This window comes from Triturus cristatus, chromosome 12 (assembly GCF_964204655.1).
Source record: "Triturus cristatus chromosome 12, aTriCri1.1, whole genome shotgun sequence".
NCBI lineage: Eukaryota > Metazoa > Chordata > Amphibia > Caudata > Salamandridae > Triturus > Triturus cristatus.
In genome coordinates this window covers 770137172-770158657 of record NC_140595.1, presented here as the reverse complement: position 1 = coordinate 770158657, position 21486 = coordinate 770137172, and the positions used below count along the sequence as shown (strand labels likewise).

Genomic DNA, 21486 nt, shown 5'->3' with positions numbered 1-21486 from the left:
GAAATCCCCCTGTGTTATACTTGTGTAGAGCAGCTGCTTGGAAGTCTCTTCATACTTGCACCACGATTGCGGTCAAAGTCCAGATTCTAGAGCTGATTCGATACTTGGTCAGGCTGCTCTAAGGAATCTCTCATAAAGAGGTCCTGTTTCACAGTTAAATCTCTTTCCAGTTTTTCTTGTCTTGCTGGACATGGAGAGAGTAGTTTTTTTGTAAGCTATCCTTCCTATTCTTTTGTACTTTACTTTGACTATTGTTGAAGGTACTACGATGTGGAATGAAATGCTACTTGCAGCTCTAGTTCTATGTCATAGGTATCTTCACTGAAGTCATAAACTACCCTCTCACCTCATTGGTCTTTCCATTTTGGTAACGGTAAGTACTCTTTAATACATGGGTTCCATAAAAAATAACTCAGTCAGTGAGGCAACTGGCAGCACAAGCTATGCTGGGACATGGAAGTTGCAGTGCATATTTTCATTTCGCTGTGCATTCAGCCGATCATTCTGATTATTCCTTCATGTATATTTTACTGAGTTGATGCTTTATTGGAGCAGACTCTAGGGCTCATTCTGCAATGTTGCCTGTAAGTGTTATTGAAGGTTCAAGAAAGAAATTGGAAAATAATATAACCTGTTGAGATTCTAGTAATGCTTTTGTCAATATCCATGTGTTCGAAGAATGACTGCCAAGTACATTATTAGCTGTCCCCCATTGGGCACTTGATAGCAAACCAATTATTTCCCGAGCCAGAAGTTGCATTATTCATGCTTCCCTTCTCTAATGCTGCAGCTCCTGGAACAGGCCCTGGTCATTGAGGAGCAGTTGCGCAGAGCTGCATACTTGAACATGACCCAGGATCCCACTCACCCAGCCATGGCTTTGAATGCACGCTTTGCAGAAGTGGAATGCCTCGCTGAGAGCCATCAGCACCTATCCAAGGAATCACTTGCTGGCAATAAGCCGGCCAATGCAGTCTTGCACAAAGGTAAACGCTGAGCCTACATGGCCCCTTGAGTTTTGCTGTTTTTCTTTCCTTGTTTCCATTTCATCTGATTGACTGTTTTAGAATCTGTTTGTTCACCTGCTTTTATCAATGTATGTACTTTTTTGTGCCGAAACGTTCTTGTCAATGCTGAAATTTATGTCATCCCTTTTAAAAACTTCATTCCCGAAGTCTTAATGTTGTGCTCATTTGGCATGGAAAGTTGCTATGCAAGCATGAACATTAGCATAATGTTGCTGGCTGGCATCTAATATTTCTTATTATCAATCAGTGAGAGTATTATTCACTTCATTCAAAATGGTGTCACCCTGTGGATCCATTTAGTCCCCTTTCTCTTCCCAGAAATGACTGAATTGGAGACTGATGTGTTCATTCAGAAGTTGATGAAGCTGATTATTCATTGACAATCGGAATGTTTCATGCCTGGGTTCACTTAGAAGTGGGGGCGTGGACACATAACAATAGAAGCTGCGCCTTTCTAGTGCTCCCCGGTGTATGCCTTGTTCTGATAACAACGGATTTTGTCCTCCATAAGATGACGAGAATCATCACCTCTTTAACAGGAATGGCTCGATGTTGACACCACACCACCCATATTTTGCAGAGTTCTCCTGTTTTAGACCTCTGGTCACCTATAGGCTTATTGGCATCAACACCTCCTTCGTCATCAGCGAACATGTGTAAGCAGGAATTGTTTAGCATTTTGTCTAGCATCAAGCGAAAAAACATTTATTATATATATATTTGTTTTGCATGAACTCATCCAATGAGATATCCAAAATGGTAAAAACAAATACTATTGTGCACTGCTGAAATCAAAGCTTCAGAGGAATTGAAGCTGTTAAATGGGCTTGTTGAGACATGAAGTTGAAAGGGCACATAACACTTTACTATTGAAATTACTACTTCTCACTCTGTACCTCAACTTGGCAGGCCTTCACTGGGCAGCTGAGCAGCCCGTAGCTAAAATAACATCTCCATGCCAAAACGTAAGGAAAAATACATAGTCCAAGCTAAAACCTAGAAACTGGTTTAATAGGTATTACAGTTTTATAGAGGCACATACAGGAGAGGAGTGTCCATTATCTACACATGTGTTATCATTGATAATATCATTAATCTTTTTTAGAAACTTCACATTTCCATCATTGATTATGCCCAGATATCATAATTAATATAGGCCACATAAATTATCCAACCTGTAATTACTGGAGTGTACATTAGTAATACACAGGAGTCACGGAATCTTGGTGAAAAAATCTTGATCTATTTCTGTTCTTTTTGTAGAGGTAAACATGAATTCAGCCCAGAGACTGGATGTCACACTGGATTTGCAGGAAGCATATTTCCATATACCCGTCCTGTGGTTGACAGTGGGCCACAAGCACTTTCCTCCTTTGGCCTTGCAGGGTCTCTTGGCTCTTGGATATCCTAAAATGTATGGTGGTGATTGCAGTCCAATTGCGATGCCAGGGGTCTCAGTTGTCCTCTAACTCAATGACTGACTGTTGAAGGCAGGCTCACCCAAGCAGTCATCACCCATCCTCAGACTGTGGTGGACCTTCTGCATTTATTGGGGTTCACTATCAGCCTGCTGAAGTCTGACCTGAATCCCTCTTAAGATGCTTCTTTTCATCTGAGCCATTCTGGAAACATTGCAATCCCATGCAAATCTACCTGAGTGGCAAGGCCAGAATATTCAGACTATGATTTCAATGTTTCACTTCTATCCTGGATTTTGGTTAGACTACATTTGAGGTTGTCAGGTCTCCCTACCTCCTGCATCCTACTGGTAAAGCATGCTTGTTGGCATGTGTGGGCTCTGCTGTGGGACCTGAAGTCCCATTGGGCACAGCATCAGGCAATCTCTCCGAGCTGGTCCAGCTATTAGAGGGAAGTCCAAAAGACCTGCAGTGATGGCTAAAGAATCATGACTGGGTCAGCAGCAGACCCTTCTCCCTTCCTCACCCAAATCTCACAGAGGTGACAAAATCTTTATTTTATTTATTGTGCGGTTAATAAAACCTTTACAAAAAGATAAAAGGAAAATGAACAGCATGCAGATAAAACCATATATAGATATCACAGGGGCCAGTGACGCTAAGTCTGATAGGTCTTACTGCTTCTAGTGCAGCAAGCATTTAAGGAAATAGATTCAGCAACAAACAGAAAAAGAGGCCCCAGACTTTATACAGAACAGGGCATGAAGAATAACTAAGGAAGGTGGACAAAATTCTTTAAAAATTATTAAAAGCAGTGGATAAAGTACTTTAAAAATAGTTAAAGCAGCAGACAGGGCACGAAGTGGGTCCGACTTGACAAAGACGCTGAAAGCAATGGCAAATGTTGCATAACACAATACTTAAAGTGAAGCAAACAGCTAAGCTCAAACAGACATCGGGCGGGTTCTCTGGCTCGAGGTGTGCCCAGTGCAGTCCAAAAACAAATACTTTCCAGGAATGTGGCAAGTTCAGCTAGCCCCTAATATGCAGGTAGTAATGACAGCCAGCTCGGGGGCAAATGCTTTTCAATTGAGAGAAAAATGCTTCAACATTAGTACAGTTGGCTCAGTCCAGTTGGCTTGCTGCAGTTGAAGGAATTTGACAGTTTTAATGTTTAGTGATGAATTTGCTGGGTTAAGGCTGGCGATGACTGCTAGGCGGCATGTGCGCACCCCTAGCTGGATGAAGTCAACTTGAAGAAGAGTTCTCCTTTGCTGCATAAGTTGAGGACAAGTGCATAGGATGTGGCTTAGAGTTTCTTTAACTTGTCGGGATAGGCGGCAGCTAGTATCGTAGGTAGCTAGGCGATGCCAGGCTGGAACGTGAGCCAAAATTTCCTCTCGCCCATTCTTAATGCCACAAGCCGCACTTTGATCCATATAGGATAGGTGCATGTGATGTAGCACTGCTGCTTGAGTAAAGAGTATGAATTTATGACTGACCACGCGTGAGAGCACTTGCACAAAGTTGTCATGTCTTTCAGTTTTGAGAGTTTTTGGGCCATGTGGGCTGCTAGGCCCTTGAAGACCTGTTCTGAGAGATGTTTATTTCATGCTTCGGTTAGTGAGAATTCCGACAGTTTAGCTTCCAGGTGTTGCTTGTATGATGATGATCTTGGGTCACAGAGCTCACGTTCGCACCATATTTGGCCATGCATGGTATTCGGTAATGCCTGTCTGAGTCTGTGGCAGAAGTTAAGAAAGCAGCTGCCTCTGGCCCAGTGCTGTCTTGTGATGTTGTACTCAAGTCTCACTTGTGCCGTTGATGCTCTTTTAGATAGTTGTAGAAAAGATTTATATATCTTGGTGACCAATTTATCTACGGTCACTGCTTCCTTGCCCAGGGTGACTTCACTCCTGTATGTTTGGGTTGGGATGGAGGAGGGGGTCAAGGCTGGGGCCTTGTAGCTTTAGCGCAATGGATGACATGGCAAACATTAGGCTTGAGCCCTTGTTCTTTATGGTGCGTATGTGAGAAGTGAGTGACCATTTGCTTTCTAACAGAATTCCTAAGTATAAGTAGTGCTTACGGTGCTGGAGCCCAGTGCCCTTGAGCAGCCACCGGTGAGCCCAGTTTGGCTTTTGGCTAAATACAACTGTTTTTGTCTTTGAGTGATTGATTACCAGCATGTTCTTATCTGTGTAGTCGTGTAAGGTGGTCAAGAGCCATTCGAGGCCGACCTTTGTCTGACTGAGAAGCACCAGGTCGCCCGCGTATAGCAGATGTTTTTTTCTTTGACCTCCTATGTTAGGCGGGTGGCAATTTGTTTCATCAAGTTGCTGTAACATGTCAGCTATATATAAATTAAACAGCAGGGGGGGCAGCACTTAGCCTTGCTTCAATCCAGAGCTCGTGAGGATCTTCCATGAGATGCAAAAGACGTTTCCCAGTTTAATTCGAACCCAGGTATTGGTGTGTAGCTGTATTATTGCTTTCAGTAGTTCGTCTGGCAACCCCCAATCCCACAATTTATACCAAAGGGACCCTCTTGGAATGCTGTCGAAGGTAGCTTTAAAGTCCACTAAGAAGGAATAGAGCGCCGTTTTACCTATGAGTGCTTTATCACACATGAGGGCCAGAGCCATCAGATTCGAGGAGGTACCACACTTATCCCTAAAGCCACATTGATATTTGGGTATGATCTGGTAAAGTTCTGCCCAAGCTTTGAAATCATCAAGTAGCGGGCTGGTGTGCAGTTTTGCGCTGTTGTCAATTAGAGCTATGAGGCAGTAATGGCTAGGGTTGGATTTCAAGCACCCTTTAAAAATTGGTTGGTTTATGGATCCTCTCCAAGGCTCTGGGATGGAGTCAGTTGCCAGGCAATATTTGAACAGAGGTGTTACTACCTGGGACCAGAGACCTGTGTCGGATGCGAGAAAAGCAGTGGGAAGCCCATTAGGGCCAGGAGCTCTGTCTTTGCGCAGCATTGCCAGTTTTTGTGTGCAGCATTCCTCTAGACTACCACAAGCTTCGGGAGGTTGTGAGAAGTCAGACATTTCGCTGACCTTTGGGGGCACTGATCGGGCGCTATGGGGGCCTGTCGGGCTGCTGGGATCGATTGAGTATTTGGGCCCTAATGAAAAGTGGGACAAAAAAAGCGTCCCACTCTGATTGTGGAATGTTGGCGTTGGTGCCCCTCCTGCTTATAATTGTGGCTTGGTTTATCAGTGACCAAACATTTCTTGGATTCTTTCCCTTCCCTTGCTCACTGCTAGCAGGTGAAGCCAGAAGTACTAATTTCTTTCCCTTTTGGCACGCCAAATTGCTCTCCTGAATAAGAATCTTGATAGGTTCAAACTATTCCTTGTGGCCAGAGAGGAGGGTTGCTTGATAACAGCTTGCAGGTTGTGATTGACTCGGCTTTTTAACAACTTCAGATCTTCTGTTAGTTTAAGTTTGGAAGAGGGTGGGTCACGTGCTTTTGCCCGTGGTGGGGGTTTGACTAGGAGTTCCTGCATGATTTGTTCAATTAGGCAAGACCACTGCCTAATAAGAGAGTTGTTTTGGGCTTTGACTTTGACGAGTTGGGCTCTAATCCATGGCATTGCTTCCTGGCTGATTTTGTCGTCCTATATCGGGCGTTCTAGGTTTCTGCCCGCACCCCGGTGCTGGTGGGTGGTGCGGCCTTCAATCTTAAGGGGCTGAAGGAGAACTTGTTGTGCTGTTGCCTGTGATCGCTGCTGTGGCGGAACCCTAGAGAGAAGTCTCTGATGTATTTAAAAAGTCCCACCGTGCTGAGGGTGAAATCGATGCAGGAGATAGACTTGCCCACAGATCTTGTCCAGCCGGGTGGAGTGTCGCCACTAAAGCGGCCGTTGAGGAGCCCGAGGCCTAGATAATCACATTGGTTTAGGAAGAATTCTGCTTAATTATTCTGACGAGTGGCCTGAAGTAGGTTTTTTCGCTGGAAGGTCGTACTAATTGTCTTGGCTTTTGGCCTCATGGCCAATTAGCCCCCCAAATAAGTTGATGTCGTCACTGGATAGCAGAATATTGGAGTAAGGATATTTTAACTTGACGTTAGTTGTAATTAACACCAAGTTCTTCAATAAAGCCATCTTCCTAGAAGCGGAGGCCACAGCCCCGGGACGTGGAATGCATGCGGTACGCACAGTGTTGACCGGTAGTTAGGGGGGTGGGGGGGGGGGGGGGAGTTTGATCGTTCCACACCTTTATGCCTGTTCGAGGCACCATGTCTTTACTGTATAGTTGTATCTGAAAGAAACACGTTAGTTAGATTCCTCATCTTAGAATATCCCCAGGCGTCAGACTGGATCCGGAAGATTTTTCGTCAGCAATACCCCTTGCGCGTCGCTAGGCGTCGTCTGCGGCTCCGCGTCCGTCGTCGGCGTCGTGCGCCGGAATGACGTCGTCGGAGTACTTAGACGCCGCCCTCGCGCGCTGACGTCAGTTCTTCTTTTTTCCGCGCCAGTAAGCGCAGATCCGGGAGAGCTACCCCTTTAGTCAATTTTTGACTAACTTTTTGATCCTTTTTGATCCTGTCAATCGACTCCGGTGCCGGTAGGATGCCTGGTTTTAAAGCCTGTGCTGACTGTAACCGCCTGATGTCGGTTACGGACCATCACCGCCGGTGCCTGTACTGCTTGGGCCTCGACCACGACGCGGAGTCGTGCTCGGACTGTAAGGCCCTGACCTCGAAGGCTAGACGGGAGCGGTCCCGTAAGCTTCTCGAGATTCGCCACTCGGCTCCGCGCGCCTCTCGATCCCGGTCCAGGAGGAGGTCCAAGGATCGGTCGCGGAGCCGCAGCCGACGTCACCATTGGTCGTCGGGATCAGAGTCTTCGGGTAAGTCGAAGCATTCCAAGAAGTCCAAGAGGCGACATCGCTCTTCGGACTCCCCTCGCCGGTCGCGCGACTCAGCCGAGGGTCAGGGTGGTTCCACCCCCGCGGCTCTGGCGGAGCCGCAGGCGCCGCGCTCGTCCCCATACCCTCCGGTCCCTGGGACTAACGCGACGCCGGCGGAAGTCAGTGCCTTCCTCTCGGCCATGAGGAACCTGGCTCCGCCGTCGGCGCCCGCTGGTGCGCCTTCGGGCCCCGCGGACCCGACTGGGCTGCCTTGCCTGCCGGTGGCTCCGGCCCCGGCGCCATTGACGGCTCCGGCCTCGACGCCGCAAGCGCCCGAGGGACCCGTTCTCGAGTCCCCGTCGACGCCGGTCGACCTCGTCACGCCTCCTCCGCCGGCGTCGACACCGGTACCACCCCCGACGCCGACGTCGACTCCGCTCGACGTCGAGCCCCGGTTCAGTCCCTCTCCGGGCCCGGCGCCGGTCCGGCGTCGATGGACGCCGAGATCGGCGCCGCTAGAGACACATTATGTCTACCGCCCGGCTCCGTTACTTTCTCCTCTATACCAGGAGTCGGATGATGGGGACAACTGGGAGGGATCTGAGGATCCTATGGCCGTACAGGCTCAACTGTCCCAGGACTGGGCAGATGAACTGGGGAAGGCCAGTGGCCTGGATACCTCTCCAGACACTAGATTTGTCTCTCCTCCGACTGTGGCTTCGGAGGAGGGCGCTGCTTTCTCTGTGGTGCTGCGCAAGGCGGCCGCAGCCCTTGGGCTCGAGCTGCCTGCCGTGGCTGTGAGGACTAACGTCCTTACTGAGGTGCTTCAGTCTGCAGCAAGCTCCACTGAGCCTCTGCTGCAATTCAATTAGGCCCTCATTGACGTTCTGCAGGGCACCTGGTCCAAGCCCTCCACAGTTCCTCCTGTGGACAGGAACGTCGCCAGGCGCCACCGCCCTGCTCCGGGTGACCCCAGTTTCCTGTCCCAACACCCTACCCCTGAGAGCCTGGTTATCCAGGCCTCCACCTCCCAATCCTCTTTCCCGACCGCCCCGCCGGACCGGGATTCCAAGAGGCTAGAACAGTTTGGCAAGAAGCTGTTCTCTTCCCTTAGTTTGGGCCTGCGGTCTTTAAACACCGCTTGTCTCTTGGACCGTTATTCCCACTCTCTGTGGGATACGGTGGAGGACGTGCTGCCCCTGTGTCCGGAGGGGGCCCGGACACGACTTACCCAGGCTCTGGCCGATGGGAGGGATGCAGCACGACATGCAATCCGATGTGGGCTTGACACCACGGACTCGCTGGGTAGGGCCATTTCTACCACAGTGGCGCTTCGACGTCACACCTGGCTGCGGTCCACGTCATTTTCGGGTGATGTCCAGAGCACTCTCATGGACATGCCCTTTGATGGCACTCGCCTGTTTGGCGAGAAAGCGGACAGTGCGCTGAACCGCTTTAAGGACTCCCGGGCTACGGCCAAGTCCTTGGGCCTCTCGGCCCCGCGGTCGCAATCTTCCGCCTTTCGCCCCTTTCGTGGCCAAGGAAGGGGTGCCTCCTCACGTGCGCCTAGCCACCAGCCGCAGAACCAACCTGCGCGCGGTCGCGGACGTGGTTTCCGCCGTGGCGGTTCTGGAGGACGACGAGGTCAGCCCACATCCACCCCGGCAGCATCCGCCTCAAAGCCTTCCTAGTCCGAGCTTTCAGGCCCATTCCACGCCAGTGGGCGACAGAGTTCGCCATCACCTGCTCCACTGGCGGTCCATCACATCGGACAGGTGGGTGCTGCAAATCGTCCGAAGGGGCTACTCCCTCCCCTTCGAGACGACCCCTCCAGCCATGCCACCGCAGCACCACCGTATCTCGGGGGATCATTTGAATCTTCTCCACGAGGAAGTTTCGGCCCTCTTGGCCAAGGGGGCCGTCGAGCGCGTTCCGAGTCCAGAAGTAAGTCGTGGTTGTTATTCCCACTACTTTCTGGTTCCCAAGAAGGGCAAAGGGGGCCTACGCCCTATCTTGGACCTCCGGAACGTCAATGCCTTCCTCCGGAAGGACAGGTTCAAGATGTTGACTTTGGCTCAGGTTCTAGCTGCCCTAGACCCCGGAGACTGGATGGTAGCGTTGGACTTGCAGGACGCATATTTCCACATTCCCGTCCTGCCGGCCCACCGGCGTTACCTGTGGTTCACGGTGGGCCAAGAGCACTTTCAGTTTACCGTGCTCCCCTTCGGCCTCACCAGTGCCCCTCGGGTGTTCACGAAAGTGATGGCGGTGGTCGCAGCTCATCTGCGCAGATCAGGGGTTCCAGTCTTCCCCTATCTCGACGACTGGCTGTTGAAGGTGGGCTCGCCCCAGACAGTCGTCTCCCACCTCCAGACTACGGCGGATCTCCTGCATTTGCTGGGGTTTTCCATCAACGTGCCGAAGTCACACCTGAGTCCCTCTCAAAAGCTCCTCTTCATCGGAGCGGTTCTCGATTCGGCGCAGTTCCGGGTCCATCCACCGGAACAGCGGGTCCGGGATATACAGGCCCTGATTCCCATCTTTCGGCCTCTATCCTGGGTTTCGGTCAGGCTAGTGTTGCGGCTTCTGGGGCTGATGGCCTCCTGCATCCTACTAGTGCATCACGCCAGGCGGCGCATGCGGGCTCTGCAGTGGGACCTGAAGTTTCAGTGGGCCCAGCATCATGGCAACCTGTCCGACCATGTCTTAATCTCGGAGGGCACTGCACAGCAGTTGCAGTGGTGGCTCACGGACCGCGATTGGGTCAAGGGCAAGAGCCTCTCCCTTCCCCAACCGGAGCATGTCGTAGTGACGGATGCGTCCCTCCTGGGATGGGGTGGCCATATGGGAGAGGCGGAGATCAGAGGCCTCTGGTCTCCGGTGGAGTCTCGTCTCCACATCAACCTGTTGGAGTTGAGAGCGATCCGACTTGCACTGAAAGCCTTCCTTCCCTCTGTCAGGGGAAGTGTCGTGCAGGTGTTCACGGACAACACCACCGCCATGTGGTATTGCAACAAACAGGGCGGGGTGGGGTCGTGGACCCTTTGTCAGGAGGCTCCTGGTGGTTCAACATCTGGCGGGCTCTCTGAACGCCAGAGCAGACGAACTCAGCCGCCGGTGCATGATGGATCACGAATGGCGTCTGAACTCCGAAGTGGCGCGAGGTCTCTTTCAGCAGTGGGGAGAGCCTTGGTTAGATCTATTCGCCACCGAAGAGAACGCGCAATGTCAGCAGTTCTGCGCGTTGGAATTTCCAAGGCGGCACTCGCTCGGCGACGTTTTTCGTCACGAGTGGAGTTGCGGTCTGTTGTACGCCTTTCCGCCTATACCACTTCTGCCCAGAGTGCTGAAGAAGATCAGGCACGACCGGGCCCAAGTCATCTTGGTGGCTCCGGATTGGGCACGAAGGTACTGGTATCCCGAGCTACTCAGTATGTTGACCGATCCTCCGATACGTCTGCCCCTTCGGGAGGATCTTCTGTCGCAGCAGCAGGGGACGGTCCTCCACCCGAACCTGTCCAGCCTCCACCTCCATGCGTGGAGATTGAGCGGCGGCAGTTGATGCCATTTGACTTGCCTCCTGAAGTCTGTGATATCATTCTGGCAGCCAGGCGTCCCTCCACAAAGACGGTATACGCCTGCCGGTGGAACAAGTTTGTGGCATGGTGCACAGCAAAGGCTGTGGATCCCCTTTCCGCCCCTCTTTCTGAGGTTCTCCTCTTTCTTCTTTCCTTGGCCCGGCAGGGCTCTGCCCTGGGCACCCTGAAAGGTTATCTTGCTGCCATCTCTGCCTTCTTGCGGCTTCCTGATCAGCCTTCTCTTTTCAAGTCCCCTGTAGTTACACGCTTTCTGAAAGGCATTACTCACACGTTCCCTCCTGTCCCGTTTGTAATGCCGCAGTGGGACTTGAATCTTGTTCTCACATTTCTGATGTGCGCTCCCTTTGAGCCTCTTCATAATTGTCCTCTTCGTCTGCTGACGCTTAAGACTGCTTTTCTGGTAGCCATCACCTCGGCTAGACGGGTGAGTGAGCTCCAGGCTTTATCTTCAAAGCCTCCTTTTCTCTCTGTTCATCCGGACAAGGTTGTCCTTCGGCCTCGTCCCTCCTTTCTTCCGAAAGTGGTGACTCCATTTCATCTTGGGCAGTCTGTCACCTTGCCCACCTTCTTTCCGCCTCCGCATCCTTCCAAAGAGGAAGAGAGGCTCCACCGTCTGGACCCAAAACGTGCGCTCTCCTTTTATTTGGACCGCACAAAGCAGTTCCGGGTGGACGACCAACTTTTCGTTGGATACGTGGGTGCTAAGAAGGGGAAAGCTGTGCACAAACGGACCATCTCTCGGTGGGTCGTTTTGTGCATCAAAATTTGTTACTCCTTGGCAAAAAAGGACTCTCCTGTTGGGCTTCGCGCCCATTCCACTCGGGCCACAGCGGCTACTACTGCTTTGGGACGGGGTGTCCCTTTGCAGGATATCTGTCAGGCGGCGACGTGGGCTTCGCTACACACGTTTGCCAGGCATTACTGCCTTGACAGCCAAGTCCGGAGGGATGGCTTCTTTGGCCGTTCTGTCCTCCAGGACTTTCTGGTGTGATCTTGGTTCGCAGACCCACCACCGGGGATGGTATTGCTTGGGTATCTATTCTAAGGTGAGGACTCTAACTAACGTGTTTCTTTCAGATGAACAAGTTACTTACCTTCGGTAACGATGTATCTGTAAGAAACATTAGTTAGTTAGATTCCTCACCGACCCACCCATCCTCCCCGTTCTGCGAACTGACATCTAGGGTTAAGGTTTTCCTTTTCAGGCCCCTAGATTTTATTTTTGGCACCAGTGTCGGTCTTTGCATGGCTCTGCGTTCCTGGCGCGGAAGGCTATGTACAAGAACTGACGTCAGCGCGTGAGGGCGGCGTCTAAGTACTCCGACGACGTCATTCCGGCGCACGACGCCGACGACGGACACGGAGCCGCAGACGACGCCTAGCGACGCGCAAGGGGTATTGCTGACGAAAAATCTTCCGGATCCAGTCTGACGCCTGGGGATATTCTAAGGTGAGGAATCTAACTAACTAATGTTTCTTACAGATACATCGTTACCGAAGGTAAGTAACTTGTTCTTTAAGAGAAATTGAGACCTGCAATATCCTTCTTTAAAACTTGGTACAATCGCATCCATTAACGCCGCCGTACCCCCGGGTTGACGGCAAAGGGCTGTGTGATTTAGCAACATATAAGATATATCCTCTGGGGCCGGCCCGCAGGGTTGTAGGCTGTCAGCTGTGTACTTGTATCTCTAAATAAAGGTCTTTAAAAAAAAAAAAAAATAACATTAGAAATATTTTTCCAAAGTTAAATAAAAAAAGTTTAATTAAAAAAAATAAAGCCATCTTCCTATTCTTGGTCGGGTTGATATAGATATTAATAATCTTAAGTAAGTGGTATTTAGCATATTGGGGGAGAGTAAGGTTGGTTCCTTGAGCTCAGGGCACTTTCAGATTCATTTCTTCTGCTGTGTGGTGCAGTGCTGAGGAGATATAGAGTGATAGGCCACCCATTGAGCGGCCACAACTGTTGACTTTTGTGGCTAGTTTCTGGAACTCTACAAAGCCTGTTGAAGTCCTTCCAAAACGGTGCAGGTTCGTTGTTTTCAAGTTTTTGCAGGAGCCCGTGTATGTTCCAAGAGCAAAGACTAAAGCTGTCCCTACGTGGGGGTTCCTGGCTTGCATTGAGTTGTTTTGTCACAGGTTACCTCTTGTTTGGAGGGCGGTTGGCAGCCAGCCCCAGCTTTAATAGATTGTCTCTGTTTTGTTGAGTTTGTGTTCTCCTTGGTGTTTCCCCTTCCCAACCGTGGATTTCCCCAGAGAACTTGTACGGGTGAGCATGGAGGTTAATTTGGTACCATGGGTTCCTTGTGCATCTTTCGTATGGATTGAGTCGAAGTGATGGATTGGTGCATCAAGACTGCAGGATATACTTTCACCCTCACTCTCTGTTTTTATGCCCCAACTTTCAAGGGCTATAGAGTTTGCCAGAATCAGAATCACCCAAGTGGAAGATATAAATATGGACTATGTGCATTCTGGTTCGTGCTTTCTTCTTGGCTCTAAGAATTTGATTGCCAGAATGTCTGTTGAGCATATGTGTTGTAGGTCAGGGATTGCTTGTAGCAGGATAATTATATTGCCTGTGTTTAGGATGTCGTGGGCCCTCCTTGAATGGTATTCTGGGGTGAAGACCAGTTGGTGTGGCCCGGATAGCGCTGGCTGACTGCTGTCAGGCCCCTGGTTTTTCAAGGTTTGCAGAAGAGGGTTGTATACTTTGTTAGGGTCTTGGTATGTATTGCTGTGATGTACTCTGTTAGAAGATTCAGAGCGTGGATTTGATTGGGTTTTTAAATTGCTGGGGATCATGTTTTCCTTGGACCGGCTGCTAAGGTTACTTGACTGAATAGGAGGTTCTGGCGCCTATGAAGTTAGTTGCGGCGACCCCACTCGGGAGGTTGAAGGGCCTTGCTTGACAAACACCCTAACTGTAGTCCTGCCTTGGGGACTAGGTGGCACTAGTACTACTTGCTGCTGCTATGAGGCATGTTTGACCTGCTTTTTGTTACAATAATGCCAGGTCTGTTGGGGGCGGCCTTTGACATGGATTCCGGAGACTACGTCATTGCATCCGAGGAGGGAAAGGGTTTCTTGGGTTTGGTATTGTTAAAGATGGGATAAATCAACTCCTGTTTTGCTGTGTGGAATACCTTGTGGATTTTGTTCCTTTGTTTCCTTAGTCATTTACAGGAGTGTTTGCTTAGTCATGCTAGAGGAGAGGCGCTAGACTGTTGGGAGGTGCCGTTAGGCTGCTGGGTCAGCTGTAGAGTTGTGGGCAGCTGTGGGGATGGCTCCTGGTTAGCAAAACGAACATTGCCCCCTGATTGTTGGACTGTGGTGGATCCAGCATCTGAGTCATTGTCGGGGCCAGAGTGTGTAGGCAGACATTGTGAAGAGCCTTGCGGTTTGTCCATTTCCCTGGGAGACAACTTGAAGGAATGCTTTTTTGCTGAGTACTAAGGGAGGGGCAGATGGTTGTTGAGATCCTGCAACAGGGTTTCCATGGATTGATGAAGGGTAGCCAACTTGTTTCAGATCGGAGAACACAGGCAGGTCCCCTCTGACTTGTTGGAGGGTCAGCCAGTTCAGCCGCTGATTGCACGCATTTGATCAAGTTATTCAAGTTGTCCAGTTTGTTATCAATGCCCGTGATGAAAGCCGCTAGAGATCCCAAGATGTCCATTTGGGCGTCTAGTTTGTCTGAATGGTACGAAAGAGCAGCTGCCATGGTGTGGATTGTCCTTGGTAAGGTAAGCCACACATCAGTTGCTTGTGTAGTGGCTTGTGCGGCTAGATTAGGAGGCTTGGCGAGGGACAGATGATTGTGACCATGTACTGGGGAGCCTGAGTAGATGTTACAGCATGGGGTGCACTTAGGTCGGCCTTCAGGCCCAGGCTCCAGCGTAGATTCCTCATAGAGACTAGGTGTGGATATGAGAGATTCCGGTAAGGATAGAAAGGATTGGAGTAATGGGCCCCTCCTCAGGGACTAATTTAGAGTCTGCTTTTGGGTCCGCCTGGAACTTGCGAGGGTTGTCGTACTGCGTACTGTTTTCATGGTCACCCATGGCCAGCCCTGAATAAAGTGAGTCTGAAAGCCCCAGAAGGACTGAGTGGTCGGGGGGCTAATGGGCGGTTGAGATTGACCTTTGCCATATGTCTCTATAATTGCTATTGCTGTGGTAGAATCTAGGGCTAGCTGGAGTCCCTCCTGTTGAGGTGGTGAGGCTGAAGGCTCTGTCCGCTCCAAACTGCGATTGCACACCACAAGACGGAAATGTATGGCGCTAGGCAGGCTTGATGTACTGCCTGCTTTACAGTTAGGAGGTGATTGAGGTGATGCTAAAATAACAGCCTCGAGGAGGCCTGCGGAATAAGCCTCGGTACCAACCTCTGGATGCGGCGCGACTGTCGTTGCTGTAAGTCTTTGGAAAAAGTCAGTGATCAGAGTTCTGGGCTGGACAGGGGCTCTTCTGTTATGTGGAGTTTGAGGGTTGCCTGTGTGTCCTGGTTGACAAACGGTGGAAGACTGGGCACTGTCGGTTGACCTGAGAGTGGCTCTTGATCTAGATCGTTGATCTACGTCGCTCTGGTACTTCCTGTACTTAGCGTCCACAAAAACTGAGGTGAGAGCCCCTTGCCCTCCTGGGCCTTAGGGTGGGCTTTCTCACCATTCTCCCATCAGTCTGGGATTGGTTGAGGTTGAGTGGTTTGTACGCCCAGCTTGGCCGGCAGGGGTTGGTCTCTGGTTGGTGCAGATTACTGGTGGTAACAACCGGGGAGGACCTCAGACAGGCTAGATGCGTTGCTGTAGTCAGTGCACTTAAGCCTATAGGCTCTTGTTGCTCTGCTGGCTGGCGACGGGTTAAAGATGAAGGTGTGGCACTGCTACTAACCAGTTCAAGGAAAAAAACATCAGTAGGGTAGGGCAGCAGAGCATGGACGTAAGTTTAGGCTTTAGCTTAAACTGAGCTGAGAGCTGGCGAACACTGTTTGGGGGTCCACCCCACCCCCCCTGCAGCATCGACCTCGCTACTCTTGTCTAGGTCCAGGTCCAGCCATGTATACATGTCCTGCCACAGGTTTTCTGCAGGGCTAGAGCGTGGTGGTGCGAGAGCAGGGGGTGATGGAGATGATAACGACGGTTTTGGCAGCAGTGAAGTGAATGCAGCCACACAAGAACGCGCGCAAGCCGCACCTGAAGCTGCACTTGCTTAGGGGAGGCTCAGGGAGGCGAGAAGGTAGAAAAACGAAGGTAAGAAGCGGCTGCTGGGCGCAGGGCCCAGAATACAGACAGAACCACACTGCGCCTCTCCGCTCTCCGCTCCTCTTGCTCCCCTCACCTTAGCGTGTGACATAAAATCCGGTCTGATCTGGTCCATCTGCACTCTTCCTGTCTCTTTACGGTTGTGTGGATCCAACTGTCGTGTCTGAAGGTTGTGGGATATAACGAGAAAGCTTCACAGATCAATGATCGGAGCTTCCTGTGAAGATAGTTTCTATTCTATGAATAGCACCATCTGTAACTTTCCACTTCACTTACACCAGAGATTTCAGTTCAGACAAAAGAACGCTTGAAGAATCAGTCACATGACTTCACTCCTGGGTTGAGGCAGCCATCTGGGAGAGGTGGAGATCTGAGAACTCTAGCCTGCAGCATAGTCTCAGCTCCACATTAACTTGTTGGAGTTGAGAGTAATTCGCTTGGCATTGAAGGCCTTCTTCCCTTCCATCAAGGGAAGCCTGCTTTAGGTATTCATGGACAACATCACCGCCATGTGGTAGTGCAACAAACAGGGTGGGGTGGGGTTGTGGACCCTCTCGATGTGAGTGGAAAGTCATGACATTTTCCTAGTCATACGATACGTGGCAGGGTATCTGATGCCAGAGCGGACAAACTCAGCAATCGATGGCTCGTGGATCATGAAGGGTGTCTGCATTTAGAAGTGTTGCAAGGCCGCCTCCACGACTGGGGAGAACCTTGTTTTTGATCTATTTACCACTGCAGAGAAACATGCAATGTCTGCTCTTCTGCGCACTGGAGGTTCCAAGACTGCTCTTGCGACGGAGATGCATTTTATCTTGAGTGGGGCTCAGAACTCCAGTACAGCTTCTCCCAATACCACTCTCACTCTGAGTTCTGAAGAAGATCAGGATAGAAAGCACCCAGATCATCCTCGTGGCTCTGAATTGGGCACAGAGATTATGGTATCCTGAGTGTAAGAAATTGGTTTACTGGTTGAGGGTGGGCAAACCCTTCTCACGCAGCATTCACAGTTCTCAGGGTAAAGTCACTCTCGTGTAGCGTGTCCCGTTCGTGGCAGAGCGTGCCACGAAGAGCGGGAAGGGTCATGGACAGTTGTCGATGTAGCACCTTTCATCTGAATGGGCCTGTTATTCTACATTCTTTTTTCCCTAATCTTACAATATCGGTGAAAAAATCTTTGTACTTGCTTGATGTGCACAGGTACATTTGATTCTCCAAGACAAAGGACATGCGTTCTCAAGACTAGCTGTTTTTGTCCTTCGGCCATCCAGGAAAACACCAACACCAGTTCAAACAGAGGGAATAGCACATTTGCTGTCAGCTTTCATAATTTTCTACTACAAGAAAGCAAAGCGTCTCTAGGACAGAGTGATAGCAAATTTCACTAGGACTGTGGCAACAAACACTGCACTCTACATGACATCTGCTGTGCAGCTACATGGAAGGACAGGCACACGCATACAGAGCGAGCACCCTACTCAACAGTGGGACAGGCAGCCCCTCCACAACTTGTTTCAGTAAAGGTGAGCCTGCTTCTCACTTTATTCTGAATGTTATATACTCCTTGCTTTTCTGATTCAAGCATGTGAATATCTGAAAGATCCAATGCTGGAGAAGAAATCTATTGCTTATCCGTAAATTCAGTTCTCCAATATTGACATCTTCTACCCAGTGCTTAATCTGAGCAGGTGGTTGCTGGTGGGGGCCACCTGCACTCATTTTTTGGGGGGGGGCAGCAGCTTTTTTCCTCATAAGACATTGACCGCGAGCAAGAGAAGGAAATACACACAAAGCAGAAAGAAATAGAAAGATAGGAAAACACCGCAAAGGGGAAAGTAGATATGGCATAAATGGGCAGGCCATGTCTGATCGTTGATGGAAGAGCCATTCGGTTGATTCAAGACTACTCAGCCTTGTTATTCGGTGCACTGACATTTAAAATCACTGGCCGCGGGTTTCAGAGCGTAGCTTTGGGCACCAGCAGTGATTCTATTACAAAATTGAGCCTCAATTCTATTAAATACACTTGCAGAATGAAACTGACCTACATTGGCCTCTTGGGGGAGTAGGGTGGTTTAACATCTCTACTCATTAGCTAAGGTTTGGGTTGATTCTAGTGAGGTGGATTTGCAGTTAAACAAACACTGTTTTGAGGTCTATGGCCTTTTTAACAGTAGTGCGGTGTAAAGTTACTGGAGATTTCAAGCCTGATGGAGGGGGATGATTCAAGCATTAGAATTAGAATATATGAAAGATCCCATGATGGACAACATATGAAAATAAATTCTAACATATCTTTGAAAGATGCATAATGAACTACAAGGTAGCCGTACCAAATACACATTTAAGCTTAAACCTTCAAAAAAAAAATACATACTCATTTTGTGGGTCACTATGTGCTCAGAAATTGCCATTCTGGGAGTTTGCAGTGAAAAACACTTTATTTATTTTTTAGGCAAACCCTGAGCATTAAGAGCTAAGGCTATATTAACAACTGGATCTGATAGAGACGTCTAGCCGCAGATTCCTGAACTTAGAATAGCCCCAGGCGTCAGACTGGATCCGAATAATCTTTTGCAGCAGCACCTCTGCGCACCGGGGGCGGCGCCGTCCGGCTTCGCCCTGACGTCGTTCACGGACATGTCAGTGGAGCCATATAAGCCTCTCCCGGCACGCTGACATCAGTTTTCTTCTTTTCCGCGTCCATGCGCGGATCCTGGAAAACCAGAAGTTCCTTGGCCTGGTTTTTGGGCCTTCTCGACACCCTCAAGTGTCGTGGGAACAGTGTGCAATGCCTTTCGGCTTTAAGGCTTGTGAAGCCTGTGCGCGTCAGATGTCTGGCACTGACCCACACCTCATCTGTATGTGGTGCCTCGGCGTGCACCACGACTCCAAGGACTGCGACGCCTGTCAGAGGATGAAACTGAAGTCCTTGAGGGAGCGTCGCATGAAATTGCTGGCCGCACGGATGTCCGGTCCGGCTCCCTACCGTTGCCGCTCTTCTTCTCAAAATCGGGCTTGTTCCTGAGGTCGCTCCCGCAACCGCCGTGCGACAACAGGTAAGCGTAAGCACAGGCGTCGCTTACGGAGATCTTCCTCCAATGTCCGTGCCGCTGCCGCCCATTCCTCTCGCACTCTGCCGGGTACGGGCGCACGGCAGCCTCCTCCTCCGTATCCACCCTTTCTGGGTGTTGGGGCGCCGCATACCCAAATGGAGGCTTATTCAAAGGCACTACAGGCTTGTTTTGAGTCGCCCCCTCTCCCTGGTGCGCCTTCGGGTCCCACAGCGGGAGCAGGCACTCATGCCGGGTCCTCGTCTGCGGATGTTTCCCTGGCACCGGTTGTGTGCGTCGACTCCGATTCTGGAGCCGACGTGATGTCACCGAGCCAGGACCCAGGGCACAGCGCATAGCCCTGTGCGGCTTCCTGCACCGACGTCAGAGGTGACGCAGGGGTCGGCACCAGGTACTACACCAGGCTCAACGCTGGCCCCGGCACCTCATGCTTCCTCCATGCAGGTTTCACTGGGATCGACGTCGGTCGGCGTCCCGGTCGTGTCCTCTGTGGAGGTCGTCGACGTCCAGGGGACTCCGATGCGGCGGCGATCGACATCGGTACCGGCGTCGATTGCGCTTCCCTTGGTGGTTGCTCCCCCGACTCCTCGGTCTGCGATAGGTCTCCAACGCGGCATCCGCCGACGCCGGTTCTACCATTTACACCTCCTCATTTGGAACCTGATGCTTCCCTGTACTTCCCTGGACTCCCCAGATCAGTGAGCCAGGGTACAAGTTCCCTGTGTTGCCTGGCCTTCGGGTCAGTCTACGGCTCCTTCACTCCTCCTGTCTACTGGCAGGATTAGCCTTCAACTGTCTCCTACTGATGGTTTGTTGTCACCTACACTGGTGGTGACTGAATCTGGTGCTGCCTTCGCGCGCACTATTCATGAGGCGTCTGCTGTACTCGGCTTTCAGCCTCCTGTGGTGCCTCTACTTTCTGATCCTTTATTGGATATGCTCCATTTAGAGCCTGTTAAAGTAGAGTATTTGCTCCCCTTCAGGGACTCTCTGCTTGACATCCTGCATGGCACATGGTCAAGACCCTCTTCTGGTGACCCTGTTGATCGGGCTATTGCTCATAGGCACCGCCCTGCTCCGGGTGATCCTCTTTGCCTGTCTCTTCACCCAACAACTCAGGGCCTAGTTGTTCAGGCGGCTTTTAATTTACAGTCTTCACCCTCTTTGCCATTGTTACCTCCCACCAGGGAGTCTAGGTGGCTGGATGATTGTGGTCGCCGGCTTTTCGCCTCTGCCATCGCAAGCGCCCGGGCTTTAAATACGGCCAGTGTGTTTGCGCGTGCATCCTTCTCTCTTTGGGACTCAGTTGCTCACCTTCTCCCTTTCTAGAAAGGCCACGGACAGAATTGCTTTGTCTTCTGCTGCATGGCACAATTCTCCCTTAGGTCTTCACTCGATGCAACTGACTCTATAGGACGGGTCCTTGCTCGCGCTGTGGCTTTACGCCGTCATGCTTGGCTGTGCGACAGTCGCTTCCCAGATCATATTCGGGATGCCCACAGGGATCTGTCGTTCAATGGAGTGGATCTTTTTGACCGCCACGTGGATTTGGCTGTCTCCCGTCTTTTGTCCGGGCTGCAATAAATCTTGGTGCCATATTCTCTGCATTATTTTACGGCGCACCTCCTAATGCACAGGTTGATATAGTGACCGGTTAGTGTTCATGGCTAGTTAGCCATCTCTATGTTCATTCAGTACAGCCATTTGGCTGATTCTCTTGTTTTTTCAGTCCTCTGACTGTGTGCTTAGCCCAAGAGGACGCCCCTCCTGGGGATTAGCCTTACCCTATGTGGGGTATTTGCTGGCATTAGGTTCTACCTTTGCCTTGGTACGCTCCTATGGAGTCTTCGAGCGGACATCCTGCTGGGAGCCACTTGTCTCTTCCTACAGTGAGCCTTGTATAGCTTTGCTCTGTTACGCATTTGGGTTGGTCTGTCTGTAGTGCATCGGAACCTGGCATAGGTTCCGTGCCGTGCGGTATCTGTCTCGCACGCCTGGTGAGACACCTTGTTGTCGCAGTTCTTTCACATATGACACCCTCTTTGCCGCTGTGCAACCTGCTTATTATTGTTCTTATTGGTGCAACTTAGACGTACAGCCCCTTCTCGGTTTGTCCTCCATGGTAGTGGATTAGCATATGTGCTCTGCTATGCGTGGTCATGGCCTCTTTCTGGCCGCTTATCCTACAGCAGTGTCCATATCCATGCTGTTTCCGTATGATTGTTTCCACGCTTT

The 21486-nt window shown here is 50.6% G+C and overlaps 1 protein-coding gene across 7 annotated transcripts in view; it reads left to right on the top strand.

The window, feature by feature from the left end:
• CHD3 (chromodomain helicase DNA binding protein 3) overlaps positions 1 to 21486 on the top strand; it is a 1560957-nt gene that overhangs the window by 1455280 nt on the left and 84191 nt on the right. For 4 of the 7 annotated variants that reach the window (XM_085639025.1, XM_085639024.1, XM_085639023.1 and 1 more), the window contains one exon: positions 791 to 987. In XM_085639025.1, the coding sequence (XP_085495151.1) occupies positions 791 to 987 (197 nt within the window). The remainder of the gene's footprint in view (positions 1 to 790; positions 988 to 21486) is intronic. The other 3 variants (XM_085639027.1, XM_085639026.1, XM_085639021.1) reach the window with 1 other exon arrangement.